At 44.4% G+C, this 24,475-nt stretch overlaps 1 protein-coding gene across 2 annotated transcripts in view; it reads left to right on the top strand.

Annotated features, from left to right (window-relative positions):
• Positions 1–24,475, top strand: part of INSC (INSC spindle orientation adaptor protein) — a 131,783-nt gene that overhangs the window by 96,098 nt on the left and 11,210 nt on the right. For both annotated transcript variants that reach the window (XM_008005910.3, XM_073023271.1), the window contains exons 8-9: positions 11,648–11,819; positions 15,844–16,022. In XM_008005910.3, the coding sequence (XP_008004101.1) occupies positions 11,648–11,819; positions 15,844–16,022 (351 nt within the window). The remainder of the gene's footprint in view (positions 1–11,647; positions 11,820–15,843; positions 16,023–24,475) is intronic.

The following is a 24,475-nucleotide window of genomic DNA, read 5'->3' as shown; positions in this document are numbered from 1 at the left end:
TTGTTGGGGATTTTGCAATGACTATGGCAGGGTGCCAGGTGCTCTGAGTGGTGAAAGGGAAGGTCAGGGCACTGCTGGTTCAGGGATTGTGGTTGGATGGGGCCAGGTCAGGATGGGGTGAGAGGGGGCTGCAGACTAGAGCTGGACTGGGGACTATGGTCTGGATGAGGGGCTGGAGATGTTAGGGATAGGAAGCTACACGTCTATGGCCATAAGGCGTGGGGGGGTACTCAAAGCCCAAGGCTCAGACAACCTGCAGGACAGTTCTGGTCATTGTCTTTTCCAGCCTTAAGACCAGAGATGGCCTCACTTTCAAAAGAGCATCCTTTACACCCCTCCCTTTTGTTTTATTTTTTCAAATAACGAGTTAGTTCACCCTGTGCTGGAGCCAAGGGGGGAGTTTAATGAAAATCAATACAGAAATTAAAGATGAGGGGAGAGCGGGGAGGAGGGCTCAATTTCAAGTCCAAGAAGAAAATCACCAAGGGCAAGAGCTGGAAAAACTGCTGCCTGTCTCCATGCAGCTCCCTCACACCCCACCCTCATTTCCTGGGGCAGCTTCTTGGCATCAATAGGCCCTGACAGCTGAGGTGCTGGGCTGAATGAGAGATGAAGACAGAGAGGCCTAGACTGAGCTCTTGAAGTCCCAGAGGCCCTGGGCAGGAGGGAGTGGGCTGCAAGGGGGGGTGGTGCGGAGGCTCTGTGGCCCCAGCTGCTGTTTTACAAGAGTCTCTCTCCACTCTGCTCCCTGTATGATTGCAGATGGTCAGAAACAGCTATTTTTTTTGCAAAAAAATGAATAAAAAATTCAAGCAAGCAAAACACCCTCACTTTAATCAGTTTTTCTCACCATTATGCCCATTTGCTTTTCACAGTCATTTTGTAAGGAGGGCAGGGAGAGATGGTCACCTCCATCTTATTTACAGAAGAGCAAATTGAAGCTGGAAAGGATAGAAATACTGGGAGGGACAGAGGCTAGAATGAGAACCCTGCGTTTTTGCTCCTAATCCTAAGTGCACCCCCTGGTCCCATTAGGTGAATGGTGTCATAGTGTGCAGAACCCAAGGCAAAGCTACTATCTTGCTAGAGTTGGTTCTAATATATAAGCCAGGCTGGATAGAGACAGAGGGGCTGTGAATGCAAGGCAAAAAAATCTGCTTAATGTGTCTTGCAATCCTGTCTTTACCTAGAAGTAGCTTTTAGAGAGAGGGAGAAAGAGAATGCCTCTGAATGAAGGTTGCAGGTGCCTCTTCACCCCTCTTTGGCACTCAACCTATCTAGGATTATCAGCTTCCTCCACTCCTCACACCCCCAAACACTAGCCTTCAACTCCCATGGGAATGCGCTAAGGCTTTGCAGAGAGCCCCAGGGTCCCAGGTTAGCTGTCTGTGCTGTGACTCTGGCTGACAGGCAGAAAGGAATTGGGGCTGGCACTGTCACTGCCACTCTTCCCAGCCTTGCAAGGGGGCAGGGCCCATGACCGAGCCTTCCCAGAGGGATTGTGGCTTGTTCACTTTCGACATGCCAAAGCTCCTGTCTGTCTGTCTTGATGGCTGGGGTGGGGGCATTTAAGGACGCCAGGATGCAAAGAGGCAGGAACTAAATCAGCCACACTGCCCCACCGGCCCTCTTCCCTTCTAACAAAGATCTAGGCTGAGATTATGGGCCAGTACTTTCCAGACTGAAGGAAGGCCTTGCTGGCTCGGGGACTGCGCCTTTCCTGCCAGGTCCAACCTGAGTTTGGAGAAGGGATGGGGCTGCCAGGCAGTCCGGGTGCCTAAGTGCAACAGTGGGTTTGCAGGAGCAGGCTCCGTCCGCGGAGGCTCGGTGGGACCCCATGTGCTGTGCAACAGCGACCCCTGGTGGATAAGAATACCAGTGGCAGCTCCATCAGGCTGCCTGGGGTAGACTTCTCCTGGGGCTGTTGAGGCTGCTGGTCTCTGGGCTCCAGGACCAACAATCAATGCCAGTGTGTGGGGCGGAGTGAGTGGGGGAGTAGGGGAGGTTTACAAATTCAATTTTTTTCCTATATGGACACCCAATTGAGCCAGCACCGTTTATTGAAAAGACTATACTTTCCACACTGAATTGAAGTGATACCTTTTTCTTTTTTAAAAAAATAGTGATATATGCATGAGTCTGTTTCTGGATTTTTTTTCTGTTCCATTAGCCCTTTTGTTCGTCTTGTGCCAATAGAGCACTGGGCCTCTATAGTCTAATACATTTTTCTATTTGATAACATAAATTTACCAACTTTGTTCTTCTTTAAGATTATCTTGGTAATTCTTAATTTCTTTGCAGTTTTATACACACTTTAGAATCAGCTTGTCAATGTCCACAAAAATACCTGCTGAAATGTTGATTGAGATTTTTAAAAATTTAAATTTTTGGAAATGGACATTGTTGTTGTTTTTTTTTTTGGAGACGGTGTCTCACTCTGTCACCCAGGCTGGAGTGCGGTGGCATGATTCTGGCTCACTGCAACCTCTGCCTCCCGGGTTCATGCGATTCTCCTACCTCAGCCTCCCAAGTAGCTAGGATTACAGGTGTGTGCCACCATGCCCAGCTAATTTTGTATTTTTAGTAGAGATGGGATTTCACTGTGTTAGCCAGACTGATCTTGAACTCCTGACCTCAGGTAATCCGCCCACCTCAGCCTCCCAAAGCACTGGAATTACAGGCATGAGTCACTGTGCCCCACCAGAAATGGACATCTTAAACAATGTAGAATATCCTAATCAATGAACAAAGTACATATCTCTACTTCATACAAACTGTCTTTAATTTCTCTCAGCAATGTTTTAAGTTTTTAGTGCTGGCATCTTGCACATCTTTTTTAGATGTATTCCTAGTTATGATTTCATGCAAATGTAAATGGTGGTTTTTAATTTTTATTTTCTGTTGTTGCTAATACATAAAAAATACAAATTTGATATTGTATCCAGTAATATTACTTGCTATATTTACTTACTGTTTTTAATAGTGTATAGATTCATTAGGGTTTTCTATGTACACAATTATGTCATCTGTAAATAATGACAGTTTTGCTTCTCCTTTTTCAATCCTTCTATTTTTGCATTTCTTGTCTGATTGCATTGTGCAGTATGGTTTTAAATGAGAGCAGTGATAATGGATATCTTTATCTTGTTACTGATTTCAGGTAAAAAGCTGTCAATATTTAATTTATTATTTTATTATTGAGTATGATACCGTTATTATTTTAAGGATTAAAAATGAGGCTCATAGAAGGTGGATAACTTGCTCATTTCACCAAGTCAGCAAGGAGCCCAGGCTATTCTTGCTCTGAAGGTTGTGCAACTTCCTTGTATTACAGATATCTCTGGAACAGTGCTGCTCGACTCAGGATGTCCATGAGAGTTACTTGAGGAGTTTTACAAACTAATGATACCCCCAGCACTTTAGGAGGTTGAGGCAGGCAGATCACTGCACTCCAACCTGGGCGACAGAGTGAGACCTTGTCTCAAAAAAACGAAAACAAAAATAAAAGCTTAATGATACCAAGACTGCACCACAGACCAATTAAATTCAAATTTCTGGTGGTAAAGTCTGGATATATGTGTCTTTAAAACTGTCCTAGATGATTCTAATCATCTAAGAACCAGGCTGAGGACCACTGATCTAGAAGCAGATTGGGTACAATTCAGATCCCAGCTGCGCCCAGTAGTGCTTTGCTGAAAACTTGGTATGTTCTTATCAGCACATGCCTAGTAACCCTAGCCCAAAGAGAAATCCACCCCCAAAGCACCTTCAGAGCATCTGTTTGAAAATCAGCTATAGGGAAAATCATCTGCTTAATAGGGAAATTATTTACTCTATATACTCTTAAGTTATTCAATCCATAATTGCTTTCCACCTTAACTCATCCCTGCTTTCTCTGCCTATATATCTCTTTCTCTCTCTACGTCACTGACTTGCCTGCCAAACTGGTTGTATAATCCCTTTCATTCATTGTTCCATTCCATATTACACATTAATATTTGTGTTTTTCCATTTAGCTTTTAACTAAAGATTCTTGTTTGACATAGCAAAAGAAGTTGAGTGCTGGGATATATTAGTTTGGAGGAGGATAATATTATCATCCTGAAGACCTATTTTAGCTTTGGTAGCTTTCTATGGAGCTCTCAGCTCTACCACTACTCCATAAAACAAACACCTCATTGTATAAAGGGAGTCTTTAATTAATCCCTTAGACTGTTACAGACGTCATCCTGAACCTTGTCCCTATCTGGTGTACAGTCCACATTAGCATTCTGCCTCTGACCCATGGGTTTATTTATTCCATGAAATGCTTTGCCCTTTCCCTTGGGCTGTCTCTTATCTTTGCTTCCTTGGACATGACCCTTTTTCCCCTTTCTGATTATAATTGAATTTGCCCTCTAACTATACCCTGGACAAACAGGTCCATCCTGCCTAGACCAATGAGCAGGATTCCAGTCACTTTGTGATTCCCACTCATCTTGTATCTTCCTGCAGTCTTTAGGTGTCTGGAAGGACAGAAAGAAACAGAAAATTTTGATGTCTCTAGGTCACTCTCCTGCTCCTATGGCTGAGTTTTCAGTGCATTCCCATGATTCTGTTTAATTGTTACAATCCAGCAACCAGCTGTACCTCCTTTTCCTTAAAATTAGACACATAAAACAAAACAAAAAAACCTCCCTAAAAATCAAAACTAAGAAAAGCAGACTAGCACCAGTGTTATATAATGGGCCTTTGTATATTAGCCTGTGTCCTTTAGATATTTGCCTAAAAACCACCACTGGTGCTTTTCCAATAATCAGTAGGAGAATATTGCCCATAAACCAGATATGATGCTTACTGTACACTTTGGGTTCTTTAACTGCAAGGGTTCTGCTATGGTTTGATTGTGTCCCCCAAGGTTTATATGCTGGAAACAACTCTGTTTCCAACCCAGTGTAACTCTGTTGAGAGCCGGGACCTTTAAGAGGTGATTAGGTCATGAGGGCTCTGTGCCCATGAATAGATTAATGCTGTTATTTTGGGAGTGGGTTAGATATCTTGGGTGTGGGCTCTTGATAAAAAGAGGAGTTCGGTTTTATGGCCCCCAATCCTTTTATGCAAGATCTCTTGCCCTTCTACCTTCCACTACAGAATGACACAGCAAGTGGGCTCCTGAAACTTGGACTTTACAGCCTCTAGAACTGTTAGAAGTCAGTCTCAGGTGTATTTCCTTATAGCAGCATAAAATAGACTAAGACAATTTCCATGCTCTTCCTCCCACTCCCTGGGAAGAATCTCAGCATTCGCCAGCCCCTTCTGTATCCAGACTCCAGGTGCATCAGCTCTGCTGCCCAGATGATGACCAGGCCAGGCCATCCTCATCACCACTTGCATGCCCGCCCATGAGGAAAGTCTGGCTTCAGGCCCAGGCCCATTCCATTCCATGTAAAAGCTAATTATCTATAAGTGCTTCCAGCAGCAATTTCTTTAGGGATGTGAAAGTGCTTTGATTAGATTGTTCTCTTGGCATCATTAAGTTTACAACAAGGGATGGGAAGTGGGTGATTTGGGGATGGAGACTTTCCTAAAGTGGGACTTGTGTTTGGGGCTGCTGGCCTCAGGGTGGGCTACTTCTGGGCCCATCATAGGAACTAACCTGGCCCTTTCACCAGCTTCTCCTCTTCTCCCCAGAGGCCCCAATGAGGGAGGCATGGGACAATGAGTGAGGAGGCCAGAATTGGAGTCCTGGCCCTGGCATTAACTTGCCATGTGGCCTGGGTAGTCTCGTCTCCTCCCTGGGTCTCCATTTCCTCATCATTCAGCCCATACTTCATCAGTAAACTGCTGTGTGTTAGGCTTCAGCTGGATGCTGAGAACCTAGAGAGAATTTGGTATAGGAGCTGCCCTGAGGGCTCAAATCTACTTGGGGAATATGCATGTAACCGGATGAGACCATCTAACTTGATAGGTGTTCTAGCTGAGGTCAGACCACAGTGATGTGGCAATGGGGAGAACAGAGATGACCTCTTCTGGGTGAGGCAGGTGCATGCATATTCACAGAAGAAGTGACATTTGACCAGATCTGAGAGGGGAGCAGGGAGGGAAAACAGGGAAAATAACCGCTTCAGCTTTAAGTGAATTGGGTTTGAGGTGCTGTGGAATATCCAGGCAAATTATGTTTGGAATTAAATATAAAATGATAAGATAGCAGTTTGGAATGTAGATGTGGATCTCAGAAAAGAGGGCTAGGTTTGGGGGTCGTTGTAGGGAGTCACTGAGGCAACTTGTGTTTGGAGGCCTTTGTCTGATATGGAGTAAACAGGTCTGGCTGCAAAACCTGTTATATGCCAGTTGAGATGAATGCAAAGGAGGAGAGGCCAACAGAGCAAATGGTAAAAAGTGGTGAGCTAGGGAGGAGCCCAAAATGTGGCATCATAAAGTCTCAGCAGGAAATCAGGGCAAGATGGAGAGAACTGAATTCCCAGGAGCAGTAGAGGTTACAGAGAGGCCAAGTGAGAGAGGAACTAAGAGATTGAGATTTGCATCAGACAATTTCTCAAATCCTTTGTAAGCATATGATTTCTCTCTCCCCTCTCTCACTTTCTCTCTGTCTCACTCTCCATTTTCTTGTTGCTGTGTGTCTTTGCGTCTTCATCTCTATCTTTATTTCTGCCTCATCTCTGTGTCACTGTCCAGGTCAGCACCTATCACAATGTAGGTGCTCAGGAAATGTTTATTGAACTATAGAAATGCAGGGATAGTACTGACTTTCTCTTTATTCCCTTCTGAGGAGTTGCAATTGTTCATTGCATTGTTCCTAGTCAGTAATCCAAACAGAAATCACTCCCATTTTAAAAGTCCTGGTTCTGTGCTGCATGACTGAAGGATGTCTAAACAAGTGGTTAAACTTTGGGCCCCAATCCAAAGAGCTGAAGTTCTTGCTGTGGTCTCAGTCCCAAAAGAGTGTGCAGAAAGGAGTTCTGGAGAGAAGCCCTGTCAGGAGGCTGGGACAGGCAGAAGTGGGATGAACCTAGGATTCAGGGCCCCAAGTCAAGGAGCCATCAGGTGGGGAGGGGAGGGAATGATGGTGCCACCATGTGGCAGGCACTATACATGCATTCTCTCATTTAATAATTCCAATGGTCCTCTGAAGTTGTTACTTTTAGCCATATTTTTTAAGGAGAAAAAAACCTGTGAGATTGGTATTATTCCTGTTTTACAGATAAAAGCTCAAAGTAGGTGTATTAGTCTGTTCTCACATTGCTGTAAGGATATACCCAAGACTGGGTAATTTATAACGGAAAGAGGCTTAATTGACTCTCAGTTCCACAGGACTGGGGAGGTCTCAGGAAACTTACAACTATGGTGGAAGGGGAAACACATACATCCTTCTTCATATGGCAGCAGCAAGGAGAAGTGCAGAGCAAAGCGGGGGTGGGTGAGGGGAAGCCCCTTATAAAATCATCAGATCTCGTGAGAACTCACTCACTATCACAAGAACAGCATGACTCAATTTCCTCCCACCAGGCCCCTCTCATGACATGTGGGGATTATGGGAACTACAGTTCAAGGTGAGATCTGGGTGGGGACACAGCCAAACTATATCAGTAGGTAAGAAAATTGTTCAGCTAGTAAAGGATAGAGGCAGGATTCAGACCTGGGTAGGCCTAACTCTAATGTCTGTGCATGTTCTGATGCTACAGGGATTGCCTCAGGTGCTGGGAGCCCAGAACCCAGTGGTGTGGGGCACTTGAGTGGACTCCTACTATGGTGAGCTGGGCTGTGCAAGAGCTGCTGAGATGGTGATGAATATGAAGATCAACTTGCTGGCAGCAGACCAAGTGGCCGGTCAGCTGCATCCAAACCAAACGCTATTAAAATTTGGCCCCTATGAAAAGACAGTAAACAGGCAATTCATAGTAGAGGAGATCCAACTTGCAAAAAACAAAAGCCAAAACAAACCAAATCAAAGCAAAATAATGATATTAAAAGTCTTTCCACCTCATTAGGAAGTGGAGACATGCAGGTTAAAATACAATTTTTATAGCCATAAAATTGAAAAAATTTTAAAATCTGCCAATAGCAAGTATTGGCAAGAATCTGGTGTAAGTGTGATTACGTATTACTGGTGGGAATAAAAATTACTACTATCATGTTGCAAAACACTTTGGCAATACCAATAAAGCTAAAGATGTGGAAACACTATGCCCTAGGAATTCCACTCCTAGATTGGGATCTCTGAAGAAACTGGCACATGTTCACCAGAAGACATTTAGAAGAATATTTATAGCAGCACTGTCCATTATAGCAAAAACTGGGAAGCCACTCAGACACCCATCAACGGGAGAATGCATAAATGAATTGAAATTGATTTATATAATGAAATACCATACAACAGTGAGAATAAATTGATCATAGCTACATGCAACAAAAAAAAGAGGTTTCATAAATACTGACTGGAGAGAAAAGTAAATTGCTATATTCAACATTCCATTTATGTCAAGTACAAATCTTATAAAACTAACAGTGGATACATGCAATAAACCTCTGAGGAAAACAAGGGAATAATATGCATAAAACTCAGAGTAATGGTCCATCCAGCAGGAGAAATCAGAGGTATGACATCATGAAAGGTATGCAGGGGACTTCTTGATTTTATTTCTAAGACTAGAATTTCTGGATATTAGGCATATACATCTACACCTACAGGTGTTCATTTTATTATTTGTTAAAACTTATTCTCTCTCTATATATATATATAATATGTACATATATATATATATATTTCCCTTTCAAAGGGATAATTAATGTTACCAAAAGAGATCTGAAGTGTATAAAACAAAATAAAAGGGAAGCAAGACAATGGGCAATTGGCAATTGTATAGACAACTCCATAGATCCTCTGGAAACCAAAGCACAGTGAAGGAATTGGGGTCTACATCAGGACGGGGTCACTTTCCTGGGGTCAATAATTGATTTAAGTTCTCATGTTGGCTGTTTCTCCAATGGTATCTTTTCCTATAATTGCCTTTACTTACAATAGCTCCTCCATCTACAATGCCATTCCTTTAGCTTTACTTGTCTAAAGTGTGTCCTTAAGTATTAGGTCGAATTTTACTTTATTGTATTTATTTCCCGCTTACTAAAGGCCTACTACATGCCAGACCTGGAGCAGCCAGGAGTTAACAAGTTGTGGTCCCCAGGCTTGCAGAGATGGCAGGGGAACAGGGGAGGAGACAGACAAAGGAGCAGAGAATCACACAGTATTAGTGCTCTTCCGAATTGCTGGCACATAAAAGTCAGCTGTGGAGCTGTTAAAAAGCAGATTCTCAAGCCTCCCTGGCGATTCTGGTGGAATAGGTCTGGGTGGGGTACAGGAACTTGTTCTTAGGAAACTCGCACTGAATTTGATGCAGCTGGTCCACAGACCTCACTTGGAGAAACAGGGCCTGTTGGTGTGATAAATGTGACAATGATAGCAAAGGTACTTGGGCATGGGAGCCCCAAAGTGGGCCACGTCTCCCACCTGAGGCATGGACATTAAGTCAGGGTAACCTCCAGGAGGCCCCTCTGTAGAGCATCTTCATTTGTAATTTGTAGGTGTGAATCACCTCCCCCACTGCAGTGGACACTGTTCCCAGCACAAGGCTTGGCATGCAGTATATGTCAGGGATGTTTTATTCAGTGGGGTTTCAGAGCAGCAGTCTGGACTAGGGAGCAGGCCTGGCAGCCAGGCCTTGGGTGGCAGCAGACCCTGGGGACCATCAACTCTTTGGCCTCTCCGGTATGTTCAGATTGACCTATCTCCAAGCATGTGTTGGGGATTAGGGCAAGTTACTGGTTTGGGTCCGACTGGTATTCACATCTGAGCTGGGAACCAGGATAGCATCTGCAACCACGTTGAGATTAAGGAAACGGGATTGTTAGAGACATTTCTCCACTAATGATCCTGTAACTTCTTAGCAACGAGCTTGATCTGTGCTGGAAGGATGAAAGGGATGAAGGCCAGATGGGGTAAGAGGTTTCTTATGATGGCAATAGGGCTGCTTCCTGCTTCTAGCCCCTGCTTCCCTTCCCTTTTCTAGGCCCAAACAACGCCCCTCTCTGAAGGCCTGTTAGTTAAACACCTGGCATGAGTCCAGTTCTGCCAGGGACCACATGGCTGCTGTTTGTTCCCTTTTATTAAGCACATCCAGGTGAGTTTTATTGCGGACAGTTCCCTGGGCTCCTGTTTCCACATTTATCTCCTCTGAGTCTGAGATTGCCAAAGGCTTTCACAGCTAATGGACCTTACAGCTCCCAAGAGCCATTTAAGGGAGGCACAGAACTCAGTGGTGGTAATTAGTCAAACGAAATGCAGACCTCTGGAGGCCACAGGAGCTGAGTGGCAGGAAGACATAGGGACAGAAGCCTCAGGTCTGTGGCAGGTGTAGGGAATGAGCACGGGCTGCTCCTCACCCTACCTCTCCTGTTCTTCCCCTGCCTCATCCCTACCTCCCACTCCCAAACTGAGAAGGACTTGGTGCTTGGTGGCAGGGTCCCCAGGCAGGCTGGTGCCCAGGGCATTTGAGGGGCTGCAGTAGCACTGCAGAGCTAATCTTGACAAGCTCCTGCCCTCTTTTTCTCCAGCAAGTTTTGTGTACTGACCCTGATGGAGGCTGAGGTCTGAGCTCAGATGCCACTTCTTAGGAGGCAGCATAATATCCTGTTCAAAATCTAGGTTTTGACACCAGGACCATTTGAGTTTGAATGCCCAACCAGTTTAACTGCTTTTAAAGTTCTTGATCTGGGGCAAGTCAATGAACCTTTCTGTGCCTCAGCTTTCTCGTCTGTAAAATGGGGATAATAATACTGACCTCAGAGGGTTATTGTAAGGAATAGATTGTATAATAACATGTGCACTCTATAGAATGGTGCCTAGCACACTGTAAGCACATGCTCAGCAGAAGCTGTTATCATGCCAAAAGCAGGTCTGATCCAGGCAGAGCTTGGAAACATGTTCTTATCTGGCACTAATGTCCCACCAGTTTCAGGTTTGCTCCTTACTAGTTGGGCACAGAAAGCAAGGCCTCCAGGGAAGCAGCCCCATTTCTATCAGGGAGGATGGTGGAGGACAAGATGGGGAAGGAAATACTAAGCTCATCCTGTGCTAAATATGAGGAAGAAACCAACATTTCTTGAGCATCTCTTCTAGATCAGGCATTGCCTGCTTTATCTCTTCAATCCCACAACACCCTGTTGAAGGGTGATGAAACAGAATCTCAGAGAGACTAAGTGACTAACGCCAAGTCGCATAGCAAGGAAGAGGGGTCCAGGATTAGAGGTCAGGGATGTGAGATTTCTAAGTGACTATTCTTTTATGACAATTTGCTGTGGTTGATGACCAGGGTCCTGCCTCTGGACACTTGACTTGCTGTCTGCTCTCTAGGAGGCCCATGGAAGGTTACTGATCTCCACTGGACTCAAAGGAGAGGCCTCCAGGTGCCAGAATTTGAGTCATTCTGAGGGCCTTTTCACTGGATTGTCCCTGGCTCCACATGGGGCCCTGGGCTGTTCTGGGAAGCCAGAGCTGGCTTCCATGTAGGGGGTGCTGAATCTGTCTCATTAATGTCATGGGCAGTGGTGTTCACCCAGGATGCACAGGGGAGCTCCCTCTCTCCATCTGCAGGTGGATGGCGTTCTGTGCTTGGCCGACATCCTGACTGACGACAGCCACTCAGAGGCCACACGGGCTGAGGCTGCGGCTGTGGTGGCCCAGGTCACCTCCCCACACCTGCCCATCACCCAGCACCTCAGTAGCTTCATGGAGAGCATGGAGGAGATCGTGACAGCCCTCGTCAGTGAGTCACCCTGGGCAGTGGGACCACTAGGAGAGAGGGCCTTGGCACAGTTGTCTTCAGGAATAGCCAGGAAGGCCTTCCCATCTGCCACTCATTGCACCCCAAATATCTCCTGCATAGATGATCACATTTGCTGAAATCCCACCATTAATGGATCTGAATTAGGCTTTGATGAGCCCTGTTGTCAAGAGTTTCCTATTAAAATGTGTGTGGCCCTCTGAGAAGCAACCTGAATTATTGTCAGTTTGGGATTCAATGGCCTTTCAGAAGGGAGTCCAGGACAAGCCCTAGAAAGGAGTGGTGCCTCAAATTTTGAGGTTCAGATACTCAGATTGAGAGACTCTGATAGGCATTTTTCCTAAAGTCGCAGTCCTTGTACCCAGTGACTATGAGAGTAATGACTGGGGAAAATGGTTTCTCAGAGAGCACCAGCCCACCACAACCTGCTGCCTGAAAATCCCACCATTGGTCTCACATCATGGGGCCTTGAAAGCATTGACTCCTCTAGGTTCCCCTATTCAAACATATGTATCCCTGGCAGGAGAATCATAGATCCGTATCTGAAATATGCTCTTTTCTTAGTTTTCCTTTGCTAAATTATAGAAAATGAAAGGGCCAGTCTGGATAACAATCCCCAGGGAATTTTTTGTGACCCACCTCTTTCTTTTAAAAGTGCTAGTGCTAGTAGTGATCTGTGTTTCTATTTCTCTGTCACTCTCTTTATATTTATATCTAATTGAAATAAAACGAAATTTAATTTCATCAGAAAATTTAGGATTAGCTCTTGGAGTGACCATGTCAGGGCTGGAAATATCTGAAATAGCACGAACTTAGGGGCAACACAGAACATTGGGCTAGGAGTCAGAACCCTGGGTTTGGACTCAGGCTTTTCACTTATCCATTCAAGTGGCTATGTGCAGCAAGCCTGTGGCAGTGCTGTGTGAGATCCCGCCACTCATTTCTTACCATGTCACGTTGTAAAACCCACTTCACAGTTTTCCTAATATAAACAAGACATTGCAACTCGTTTCTCTCAAGGGTCCTTCTAACTCCAGAATTTGGAGATCTGCAAGTACTTTGCACATAGGAGACATCAGTTAAGTTGACTTTATGGCTGATTCTAGTCATGGGGGCAGTGGTACTCACAGGTCAGGCTGGGAGGATCAATTTGCCAATGTCCACATTTATTCAAAATTGAGAAAACATAGAAGCCCATTGTTGAAAGTCTTGGCTCGGGGGAGCTCAAGAGACCCTACAGTTCCAAGCATACTCTCTGGGTGAAGAAATCTAAGCCTAGAGGGGTTAAGTTACTTTCTCAAGGCCACACAACAGCACCAGGACTCACTTATGCCAGGAGTCTCATATTCAACATCCACCAGAGCCTGGTAAGAAACGTAAATGAGTTGAAGAGAGCCAGGTGGAAGAATAAAGGTGTTTGAGTCCTGTGTCAAATTGAAAAGTCCATGCACTGTCTAAAGGGGTGGTCACTGGTAAATTTCAGTTGATTGTTACCATGTAGGAAAGACATAGACTTTTAAAGATAAGACAAAAATTGTAAACTTCATAGAAAATTTCTCAATTTATAAACATTATCAAATAAATGAAAGTACATATATTCAAAGTGACCTTTCACTATTGTCATATATTCATTCCTGCTTCACTGCCCAGGCTAGGTTTCTTCCTGGAGCCAAGGAATCTTCCTATTTATTTCATCCTGATGAAGATGCATTGTATAGTCCACTCTGAGATTCAGCAGATATCTTCTGGGCAGGAAGCCAGAGCTCTGTTCTTCGGTGGGAAATAGCCCTCCAACTTCTTGCCATTCCCTGGAAACATTTATAAACGAGTCACTGGAATCCTCAATTTAATCTTCCTAACACATCCCAGGTGACTCAGACTGCAGTTCAAATAAATGTGCAGCAAAATTAAAAGGCACTTAGTTGGTTGTGTTAATAATTGCTGTGTCAGCAGCAATAGCAACTGAATGAGAATGAGGGGGAGTGTTAGGACCTAGAAGGAATCTTACAGCAAAGTGGGCTGATGAGCTCTGTAGACTCACCCAAAACCTTGGATGTAGGGAGGTGGCCTGGAAGGGGCTGGGGACTCCAGTGATTTCCCCAAAATCAGAGGATAGGGCAATCATTGGATAAAGGGAATCAGAGTTCTTAATACCTTGGCTAATCTGTTGTTCCAGTCCTGGGTGGTTGGATCAAGAGTTTGAATTATCTAATGGTCAAACCTGGGCTGTGGGGAGGAACATTGCCCAGAGGGAGGCATTACCTTCCTGATAGAACCAAAATGCACGTCTGTGGAAGCATTGCTGGGAATGAGTCAAATAGGCTGAGAGACCAGATGCAACTTGGAGTGTAGAAAGAATGGGGTCTTCGGAGTCAGGCAGACCTGGATTTGATTCTAACCTCAAAGAGTTACTTACTGGCCATAAGACCAGGGGCAAATGACTTAACATTCAATCCTCAATTTCTTTATTTACAAAATAGTGATAAAAATGGGATTGTTGTAAGGATTAAATGATGTAATGAAGTAAAAAATATGTACAGCAGTGAGTAACACTCAATAAATGGTAGCTGCTGCTACTACTAGCTTCTCTAAGATTCAGCTAGTTGTAAATGTGGACAATCATTTTCTAATTTGAGGGTATTCAGAATTTAATAGCACAGTGCAAGGCCCACTGCAGGTGTTAGACTAATGTTATTGGTAGAAAAAGGGTTTTACTACTAAAACTAAAAGGTAGGGATCAGAACGTGCATTCACAGGTAGGTGCCAAGAGGTGGCAGTTGCATCAGAACCTGGAAGTATAGACTGTCTGGAGGCAAGAACTAGGGACCAGGATAGAAGATAGCTCAATTTTGTCTCCCGAACTTTCTTTCTCTCCTGGGACTCTTTTTCTGAAGTATGGCCTTGCCTCCTGTGGTTTTGTAGAGGTGTTATCAGTAGGAGAGGGACTGGACTGGAGAAGTACCTTTATTGGTAGTCAAGTTGGAGCTGAGGGCCAGACATCAGGTCCACTGAAATGGGGGAAGCACCATGGATAGAGCCCATCTATGCCTCCTCCTTTGGTGGGCGTCCATTCCAGGTTCTGTGGAGCCCATGGGGGATGTGTCAGGTGATGGAAGGATGAGGTCACTCTGCTCCTTAAAGGCCCTTAGTACAATTACAGATGGTAAATGGGGGAATTTGGTAGGGCTAAGCTAGGACCACCAGGATTAGAGATAAAGAGCCTGACATTCAGAAACTTGGTATAGGACTTTCTTGCTGCCAGATGACCCTTATCCTGGGACTGAAAGAAAGCACCGAAGCTCTGTTGATGGCAGCTGGAGGGGTATAGTCTCTCTCTTTCACCTTTAGTCTCTTCCTTAAGGCAAGCTTAGCAGCAGGCTAGTGTGCATTACCGGAGACACAAATGGACTGGGAGCTCCTTTCCGACTCACAGGCTTTATATCTCTTTTTCCTTTGGTCTAGAATATTCTGTTTCCCCAAGTATTTTTATGACTGGCCCATTTCTTCCCTTAAGGTCTCAGCTGTAAAGTCACATTCTTAGGGACACCTTTTGTTGCACACCTCAGCAGACCGCTAGTTATCCTCTCTTAGCACTTGTTTATTTTCTCCCTCGTGTTTATCAGACTTTGTAATTATGTATAGTAATTTTTTTAAAGTTTATTTTCTCTTGCCCACTAGTAGAGTGTGAGCTCAACAAGGGCAAGGACCTGACCTGTTTTGTTCACTATGCCATCCCAAGACCCCAGTGGTGCCTGACACATAGTTTTCATTCAATAAATACTTATTGGATGAAGGAGTGAGTAGAGTTACATACCAGGTTTCAAATCCCATTTGCCACCTGTGTAGACAGATACTGTTCCCTCGTAGTAGCCACTTTCCTCATCTGTAAAATGGCTATTATAACACCTGCTCAAAAGATCTCCCAGAGCTACTGTGGGAACCAAATGAGAAAACTGATATGAAAACACTTGGCACGGAAGTTATTTTCTTTCTCGTTGCCATCCAGAACTGTGCCAAGAGGCCTCATCAGGGGAAGTCTTCCTGCTGGCCTCTGCGGCCCTTGCCAACATCACGTTCTTTGATACAATGGCCTGCGAGATGCTCCTGCAGCTGAACGCCATCCGTGTCCTCCTGGAAGCCTGCAGTGACAAGCAGAGAGTGGACACGCCTTATACTCGGGACCAGGTAAGATGCCCAGAAGGCACTGAGCCCAGGGCCCATGGCCATGGATACAGAGGTTAGGAGGCCAGCGCTTAGTTTCTGAGGCAGGGGAGAGAGAATGGGGGTACTGTTAGTTTTGCATGCTATAGGAAGGTAAATATTCTCCACATTTCTCATTGATTTTGAAGCCTCTTATGAGACCTCCTACCCCCTTTACCCATCCCATTATGAGTTTTACATGCTGCAGGAAGGTAAAGGAATATGTTTTCCATGTCTCTCATTGACCTTGAAACCTCTTTATGAGATCTCCTACCTGCTTTCTCCATCCCAGCCACTATAGGGCCTTCCTCAATCTCTGTTCAGATTGCCTGTTCTTGGAGACAGAAAGACCCGCAGAAGGTGCCTAGACATCCTCTGAAGGTCTGTGTCTGGTCATGTTGGTGACCATCTGACACTGAACCCTATAGTGAACTGCTTCCCTCTTTACCTCCATGAGAAACAGGGGCTTGGAGCAGAACCTTCATTTGGGGCCTCAGCCTCCACATCAGTCATAATTTTCTTTGTATATTTGAGCTCCATGAAAGGTTTTCTTTGGTAGAAAAGGGGTTTTACTACTAAAAGTGTTCTTAGACATAGAATGGGGGTATTTTAAAGGCTCTTTGAACTCTGATGTTCTAGAATTTTATCCCATTTCACCTCTGGCCACACTTGGCCTCCCACATCACTACCAAGCAGTAGGGGTGGTAGATTAGGTGGTCTCTGTAAATTCCTCCCAGTACCTGAGCTCTAAGTTACATGATCCTCTCATCCTCAACTCAGCTTATCCCTGTCTGCATTTTAGCCCCCACAACATCACCTCTTCCAGCCTTATCTCTTAACTGAAGCTGCTTTGGTTTCTGTTCCATGCCAGCAGCTCCAGGAAGGCCTTCCCTGATGGTTTTGGCTCTCTGGAATTGCCTCCTTTTCTTAGAATTCATTTCTCACAATGCAGTGTTGACTTATCTAATAACATTTATTCCTCTTAATTATTTCATGTGATTTTCTTCCTCTGAGGGCATGATCCATGTTCTGTATTTCCCTAGGATTTTTAAAGGCCTCTAGTGTAGAGCTGGTGCCTTTGGTGAAGTTCCCCGAACTTTGTCAGTTATTTCTTATCCTTAGAATCGCCTGTGAAAGGGCAGCTGACCATAAAAGCTCCTGTTCGGAGAGAATTTTCTAGTATCTAAGCATTTGTATATGAGGGTTCTAAAAATACTGTGACACTGGTGATATTTGCCCCATTTTATAGATAAGAATATTTTGGCTCAAGAGGATGTCCCCAAAATTAAATGGTTGGCAGGCAGCTAGCTAGCATTTAAATGAGGATTAAATTTAAATCCTGACTTAGACCTTGATCTTTGACTCTCATCTGCTGTTATCTTTGAAGAAAGGAGGTGGTGCTGCTGTTGAACCACAGACTGAATGTTGGTCCTGCCTGGGCCATTTATCAACTGAGTGACATTGAGCAAGTCAAAGGCTCCTGGTTGTTGGATTTTCACATCTATTAATTGGGACATTAATGTTTACATTGCAGGGTTCTTGTGAGGGTGAGTGTAATAAGATATGCAAGGACCTGATATAAGGCTTAGCCCCTACTGAGTTCTTCATAAATGGTGAATATTATTACTTTTTAAACCTGATGCTCCAAAGAAGAGCATGAGTAGTGAATTATCCAAAATCCTCAACTTGGCCCTCCAAACTATGTATGATATGTATGATTCCAGACTTCCTTTCCAGTCTAATCTTATTACTTCTAAGAGTTGGAGAAGTCCCCATAGAGACAAGGTGTGACAGTAACAGATAGAGTGGTGGTACCCTGGTTGACTATTGGCCTGATTGACTCCTGAGGGAGACATGCCCCATGTCTACCTTTGGGAGTCGGGAGGGAGACAGGAGGGCCCACCCTTTGTGATCTGCCTTACTCATGCTCTTGTTCTCTTCAGATAGATACCTCCAGTTGCTGGGTCTCTCATCTACCTGACATAATTTTAGGTGCCTTCACCTTCAAGTGCCTCTCCTGTGGCTGACTCTAGTCATTTCATACAAGATCCAGTAGTGAGGCAATAAGACAAGGAATTCTAGATTCAGACAACCTGAGTTTGAAGCTTTTTTGCTATTAATAATCATGTCACCTTGGGCAATTCACTCTGAGTCTCACTTTCTTAATTTGTAAAATGGAAACAAATAATACATATTTTACAAAGTTGAAATAAGAATTAAATAAATTAATAAATATAAGCTCTTGGTACAGACTCTGGCACATAGAAGCTATTAAATCATGGAAGCCACTGTTAATGTTATTACAATTGGCCTTTGAATGTGTGGCACACAGCATTGAATGGGAACCTCCAGAGAGGAGTTCCCTCATCTGCAAAATGGGCATGACTTCTTCCATCTTGGATGTCCTGTGTCTCTATGTGTAGAAGTCCCCTTCTTATCACAAGGAATGACTTGCCCCCTCTTGAAGCCTCACTGAGTCCTATGAAAAGGAGATCAGGGTGGGGAGAGAATGTGGTCATGCTGCCAGCAGATAGTTCTTTCTGTACCTGGAGTCAGCACCTTTTCATGTTACTCCACTGTCTGAGCCAGGCACGTCCCCCACTGTCCTCAGGATGGCTTCACCTTCTGCCCTGGCTCAGAACAACCACTTAGCTAGTGAAAGTGCACCCATTAAAGAAACAAATGGCTCTTTCCTGTGGCAGCAGGAGGATTAAGGTGATCAGAGGGCTCTCTGTAATGAAGACAAAGAAGATGAATTAGGTTTTGAAGTGCTCACCACCCCCTGAAATACTTAGGAGATTAAATGCCCCATGAGGCTTCCGGTAATGAATCTGCCAATGACGCCAATGCTGTGTGGAACCTCTTGGTCTTGGATCTATACGGACCACCTCTGTTTGGACAATGAGAACCCCTCCATCATCCTGGCAGCCAGGTCCACTTAATTTGTTCAACAGAAGCCTCGTTGCGTATGCCTATCCTGTAGCCACCCTTGGGGTGTGGACATTGGTGAGGGCAGCCTTGGACATAGGCTCTTCTATCCCCTTTGGCTAATCTACAGGAAGGTGGCATGGGCTGCAGCTGATATGGTCAGCCATTGAAAAGCCTGACAAGCTACCTGGATAGTCCTATGCTTTCATGCCCAGGAGGTATTTTCCAGGAGCCATACTGTCCATGGAATCCAGCAACAGATCTGACAGGGGGAGATAGGAAAGGGGCTACCTCCAAATGTGTTGGTGAACTTCTGCCCTGTCTGTCAAGCAGCGATAATCTAGGATGGAAGAGACCTGATTATCTTGTCTAATATATAATAGAGATTTTTACTGAGCCTGACTTTTTGTGGCCTTCAGGAATTAACTGCTTTTATAAGGGCAGGAGTGCTCGTATATACTTCCCACAATAATACCTCATCTGTTTGGCATTTTAGAATGACTAGATTTTGTAACATTTCTGGGACCTCACTGTGAATACCATTTATCAGGAAATGCCAGTCACTAGGGGTTTCGTTTTTGACTCACATCTCAAAATCTCTCTGTAGTTTATAAAGCTCTGTTGTGTACATATGTGACATATTAGAAACAGCACAGGTTTTTAGTTCAGACAGATTTGAGTTCACATTCTAGTTCTGCCATTTCCCAGCTATGTGATAGTAGACAAATCACTTTACCTCTCTGAGCCACAATTTCCTCATCTGTGTAATGGGAATAATAACATTTGCTCCCTCCCTCATGTCATTTGATGATTAGATGGGATAATGCTCATAAAGTACTTAGAACCAAAGCGAATACTCAATAATGAATGGGACAGGGTTCTCTAACAGAACCAGAGGCTGGGATAGGTCTGAGACAGGGAATGTAAGCTTTGGAACAGGAAGGTAAGGTCAGGAAATATAGTTAACGTGGTGGCAATTGTATTGGTCTGTTCTCACATTGCTGTAAAGAAGTGCCTGATGTAATCCCATTACTTTGGGAGGTTGAGGCAGGCAGATTACCTGTGTTCATGAGTTCAAGACCAGCCTGGGCAACATGGCAAAATCCTATCTCTACAAAAAAAAAAAAAAAAAAAAAAAAAAAAAAAAAAAAATTAGCCAGGCATGGTGGTGCACACCTGTAGTCCCAGCTACTTGGGAAGCTGAGGTGGGAGGAGGCTTGAGCCCAGGAGATGGAGGTTACAGTGAGCCAAGGTGGCACCACTGCACTCTAGCCTGGACAATAGAGTCAGACCTTGTCTCAAAAATAAAAATAAAAATAAAAATAAATTACCTAAGACTAGGTAATTGTAAAAAAAGAAAAAAAAAAAGGTTTAATTGGCTCATGGTTCTGCAGGCTGTACAGAAAGCATGAAGTTGGAGTCTGTTTGGCTTCTGGAGAGGCCTTAGAAAACTTACAATAATGGTGGAAAGCAAAGGTGAAGCAGATACATCGCATGGCAGGAGCAAGAGCAAGAGAGAGTGAAGGGGGAGGTTCTTCACAATTTTCAACAAAACCTCGCTCACTATCACAAGAACAGCACCATGAAGATGGTGCTAAATCATTCATGAAGTGTCCACCCCCATGATCCAATCACCTCCCACCAGGCTCCACCTCCAACATAGGGGATTACAATTCAACGTGAGATTTTGGTGGAGATACAGATCCAAACCATATCAGGGATGTTGTGTAGTATTGGAGGAATCCAGGATCCCAACACCCTATCCTGACCTGCTCCAGAAGCCCCTCCCTACAAAGCCAAGGGCAAACCAAGCACAGAGAATATGGTCTGACCTTTATACGCTCTCTAATACTGTGGGCTTACAGCCCAACATTTGTGTAATCCCCAGGGCGAGAGAGCTGGGCTTCACCCAGGAGAGCCCTTCAGCCTATTCACCAGCAGTACAGGACTGACATCCAAAACAGTTCCATGGCTTTTATCATGCGGTCTCCTCAGCCTTAATCTTAGCCCTCCAGGCTTGCCTCTTTAGTAGTAAGGGAAAGCTGGTCCTGTCAACAAGAAGACCCATGTACCAGAGAGAAGAAGCCATGTGCTTGTCTCTGGGTCTAGGCAGGAGCCATTCTCCTAGTCTCCACATCTGTCCAGCCCTCTCAGGTCTTGCACCCTGGGCCCTGGGCCATGTCTGCCAGCAGGAGGGAGAGGCTCAAAAGAGAGCAGAAGAGGAGAGGGCTGTACCTTCTCCTGGGCTCTCTTGCCTCTCTGGCCTTGGAAAAGAAAGTATGTTCAAAGAGACCACACTTTTCTTCGCTTAGATCCCTTAATTCTACAAATCAATGTCCTTGTCTGGATTCTTTCTGCTCTTTGGTAGAGGAAGTGGCATGGAGGGAAGACTGCTGAGACATTGCTAGGATGTGAGGCAGGCCTGGTTCACACCTTTGCGTCGGCCTGCAGACAAGTGTTTCTCCTCCGTGTGTGCTGACATCAAAAGGCCTCACTAACCTCCTTCCTACCACACAGGGACATTTCTTCTTGAATCAGTGACATGGGAGGTCCCCTGCTATCCTGGATCAATTTCCTGTCTGCCTCAATTTTCATGTCTTTGGAGACCAAAGAAAAAAAAATTGAAAATGCCAGAGAAGGTAGTGAATACACACTTTGCTGTTCCTCTGATGGGAAGGGTTGACCTGCTCTGGTACAGGCTCCCCTTTGGGAGGGATCTCACATTAGCAGCGTGTCTTGGCCACACGGATGCTCAGCCCCACCGAGTGCTGCATATTACTTGGCTAGTGTTTCTTGACCCAGTCTGTCAAGGCTTGGGTCCTTTCAGGTTCTCCTGCCCAGAGAAAACCATATTTATTTTATTTAACAAAGGGTGCTTGATATTAACTCATTGAATGCCCATACGGGTCTTAAAAGATACCTTTTATTTATTTACTTATTTAGAGATGGAGTCTTGTTATATTGCTCAGGCTGATCTCAAACTCCTGGCTTTAAGTGATCCTCCTGCCTTAGCCTCTAGAGTAGCTGGGATTAAAGGCATGAGCTATGGTGCCTGGCTGAATTATTTTTATTTCTTATGGTAGGGCCCCCAAGGATGTCCACATGATAATCCTCAAAATCTGTGAATAAGTTACTTTATATAGCGATAGGGATTTTCTAGATGCGATTGAGTTAAGATCTTGACATAGGAATATTATCCTTGATTATCCAGGTAAATTCAGTGTCATCACAGAAGTTCTTGTAAGAGGGAGGGAAGAGAGTCAGAGTCAGAGAATCAAACATGATTAAGGAAGCAAAGGTCAGAAGGATATACTCCCCCGAGCCAAAGAATGAGAGCAGCCTCCAGAAGCTGGAAAATAGAAACTAGGAAATTGATTTTCCCCTAGAGCCCCCAGAATAAATGAAGATCTCTCAACACCTTGATTTTTGCTATGTAAGACTCATTTAGAACTTCTGACCTCTAGAACTACAAGATAAAATCATGTCATTTTAAGCCACTAAGTTTGCAATAATTTGTTATAGCAGCAATAGAAAATGAATACACCAAGGCACAGAAGGTTAGGTAACATGGCCAAGATCATAGTAAAATGTGATAGAGCCAGGATTTAGACGTAGGTTGAGCTACATGCTTAGCTATTACATTATACTGACCTCTTACCTAGGACCTCTCTCAAGGGTGATGTCCTCTGGATTCACCAAACAACTGCAGAGGGAATGGTGCCCTTTCACTTAGGTGGAATAGAACTTAATTGAACATCATCAGGCGAGACTGAATTAGCCTGGGCTGGGGAAACTGTCTGCCTGGCTCCTGCACTCTGCCCGCTGACAGCATTGCTAACTTGTATCCAACCAGGTAAAACAGTTGTCCCTAAAATCCCACCCATGGACTTGACTGTGAGGATAAACATTGACCTCTTTCCCTTCTATGTTACGGTGCACAAAAGGATGTTTTACAAGGGGGACTCAAAGCAGGGCATAATTGGCATTTATTCAAATTGTACTTAATTGAATACTTCATCTGCACCTCCAGAAAACCACATGGGGTACAGGCTCTGTAAAGAGGAAGTAATTTTCATTAACAGGATCTAAATTAGTCTGACACAAAGACCTACATGGTGCTTGTGACATGGCTAATAATTACTGTGTAATGAACCCGTTGCCACAGACAAAGGTTTCCTTTTCTTTTCCTAGTTTGTCCTTCCTTCCTTCCTTTTCCTCCCTTCCTCCTTCCTTCCCTCCTTCCTTCATGGATCTGCATGTCAAGTAAGTGTTTTTATTCAGAGAGGCCAGCCTGGTGATGGTGGGATGTCACAGCCCCTGTGTGGTGGAAACAGAGTCCATACTTCCTGCTAACAGCCCAGAGATAGCCAAATAAACTCTAAACTGACATGGACTGGGTCGTGTACCTCCTCCCTCATAAGAATGTGCACACGATGCCTCTTGGGGAACTTTCCAACCCAGCTTTTTCCTCTAACTCCTTCCACTGAGCCCACAAACACAATCTTAAAAAGTACAAAGATAAGTAAATAAATAAGTAAAAGAGCCTCTAGGTCCTAAACCTCCTTTAGTCCTATTATCTTCTTAACTGCAAATAGGAGCTTGTCACCCCCATCATAAAACACCTGGTGGTACAGAGTTGCTTTCAGGATAAAGGTTCTGGAGTGTTCTCCTGTCCTTCCTCTGGCAGCCCACTGTAGTCATGCTCATCCAACCAGGCCCCTGATGGGGTCTGAGCTGGAAGGGGTTGTCACACACACACATGCTGCAGCAACCTAAGAATGTGGAATCCCCTTCCAACATGTGTTTAGAAGGAAAGGAGAGAGAGAGATATTCTACTAATATGGTAAAGTTTTTCCTTTCTGTGTAAAAGAAGACATTTTTAAATATATTTGTTATCCAGAGTAAAATAGCAATATTTGTTATCCAGAGTGATTAAAATGTAGATAATACTCTTTCTCGGTAGACATCACATTACTATCCAGTTTCAGCATTTTAGCTGCCTGACTTGTACTCAGTGGACTGTCAACTGCTGTCTCAGAGGAGGGGGTAGGGGCACAACCTTTGCTTATACCATCCTGCAAGCTTTGAAGAAACCTTTCAAGAGACAGAGGCTTGTGTCAGTGAGAATTGTTTTTTAATTTAGTTTAATGATTTATTTTAATTACCAGTTGAGAGCGCTGTCCATTTCTGTGAAAGTGGGTGAATTTTCTTCGTGCTATTTATGTCAGGAGCAGTGTGGTGGGTGGTGTCTGAGTTAATGGGTGCCATGTTTCCAATCTATTCTAGTAGCATCTTGGCACCCTTTTGCAGTTTGGGGTCTCCGGAATGAGTCCTCTGTCAGCCCATTCCTTAATCCAGTTTGTGCTTGTGAGTTCTTTTCTCCCTTGACTGTACCAGGGGTTTCAGGTGAGGCTGGTTACAACCCATAAAGCTGTAACTGAGACTCACTGTCCACCTGGTGTCAATACCGCTTTCCTACAGGCAGAGACTTTCAGCGATGACTGATAAGT

This window comes from Chlorocebus sabaeus, chromosome 1, assembly GCF_047675955.1.
Source record: "Chlorocebus sabaeus isolate Y175 chromosome 1, mChlSab1.0.hap1, whole genome shotgun sequence".
In the NCBI taxonomy this organism is placed as follows: Eukaryota; Metazoa; Chordata; class Mammalia; order Primates; family Cercopithecidae; genus Chlorocebus; species Chlorocebus sabaeus.
The sequence above is the reverse complement of the archived record's forward strand: the minus strand, read 5'-3'. Positions and strand labels throughout refer to the sequence as shown.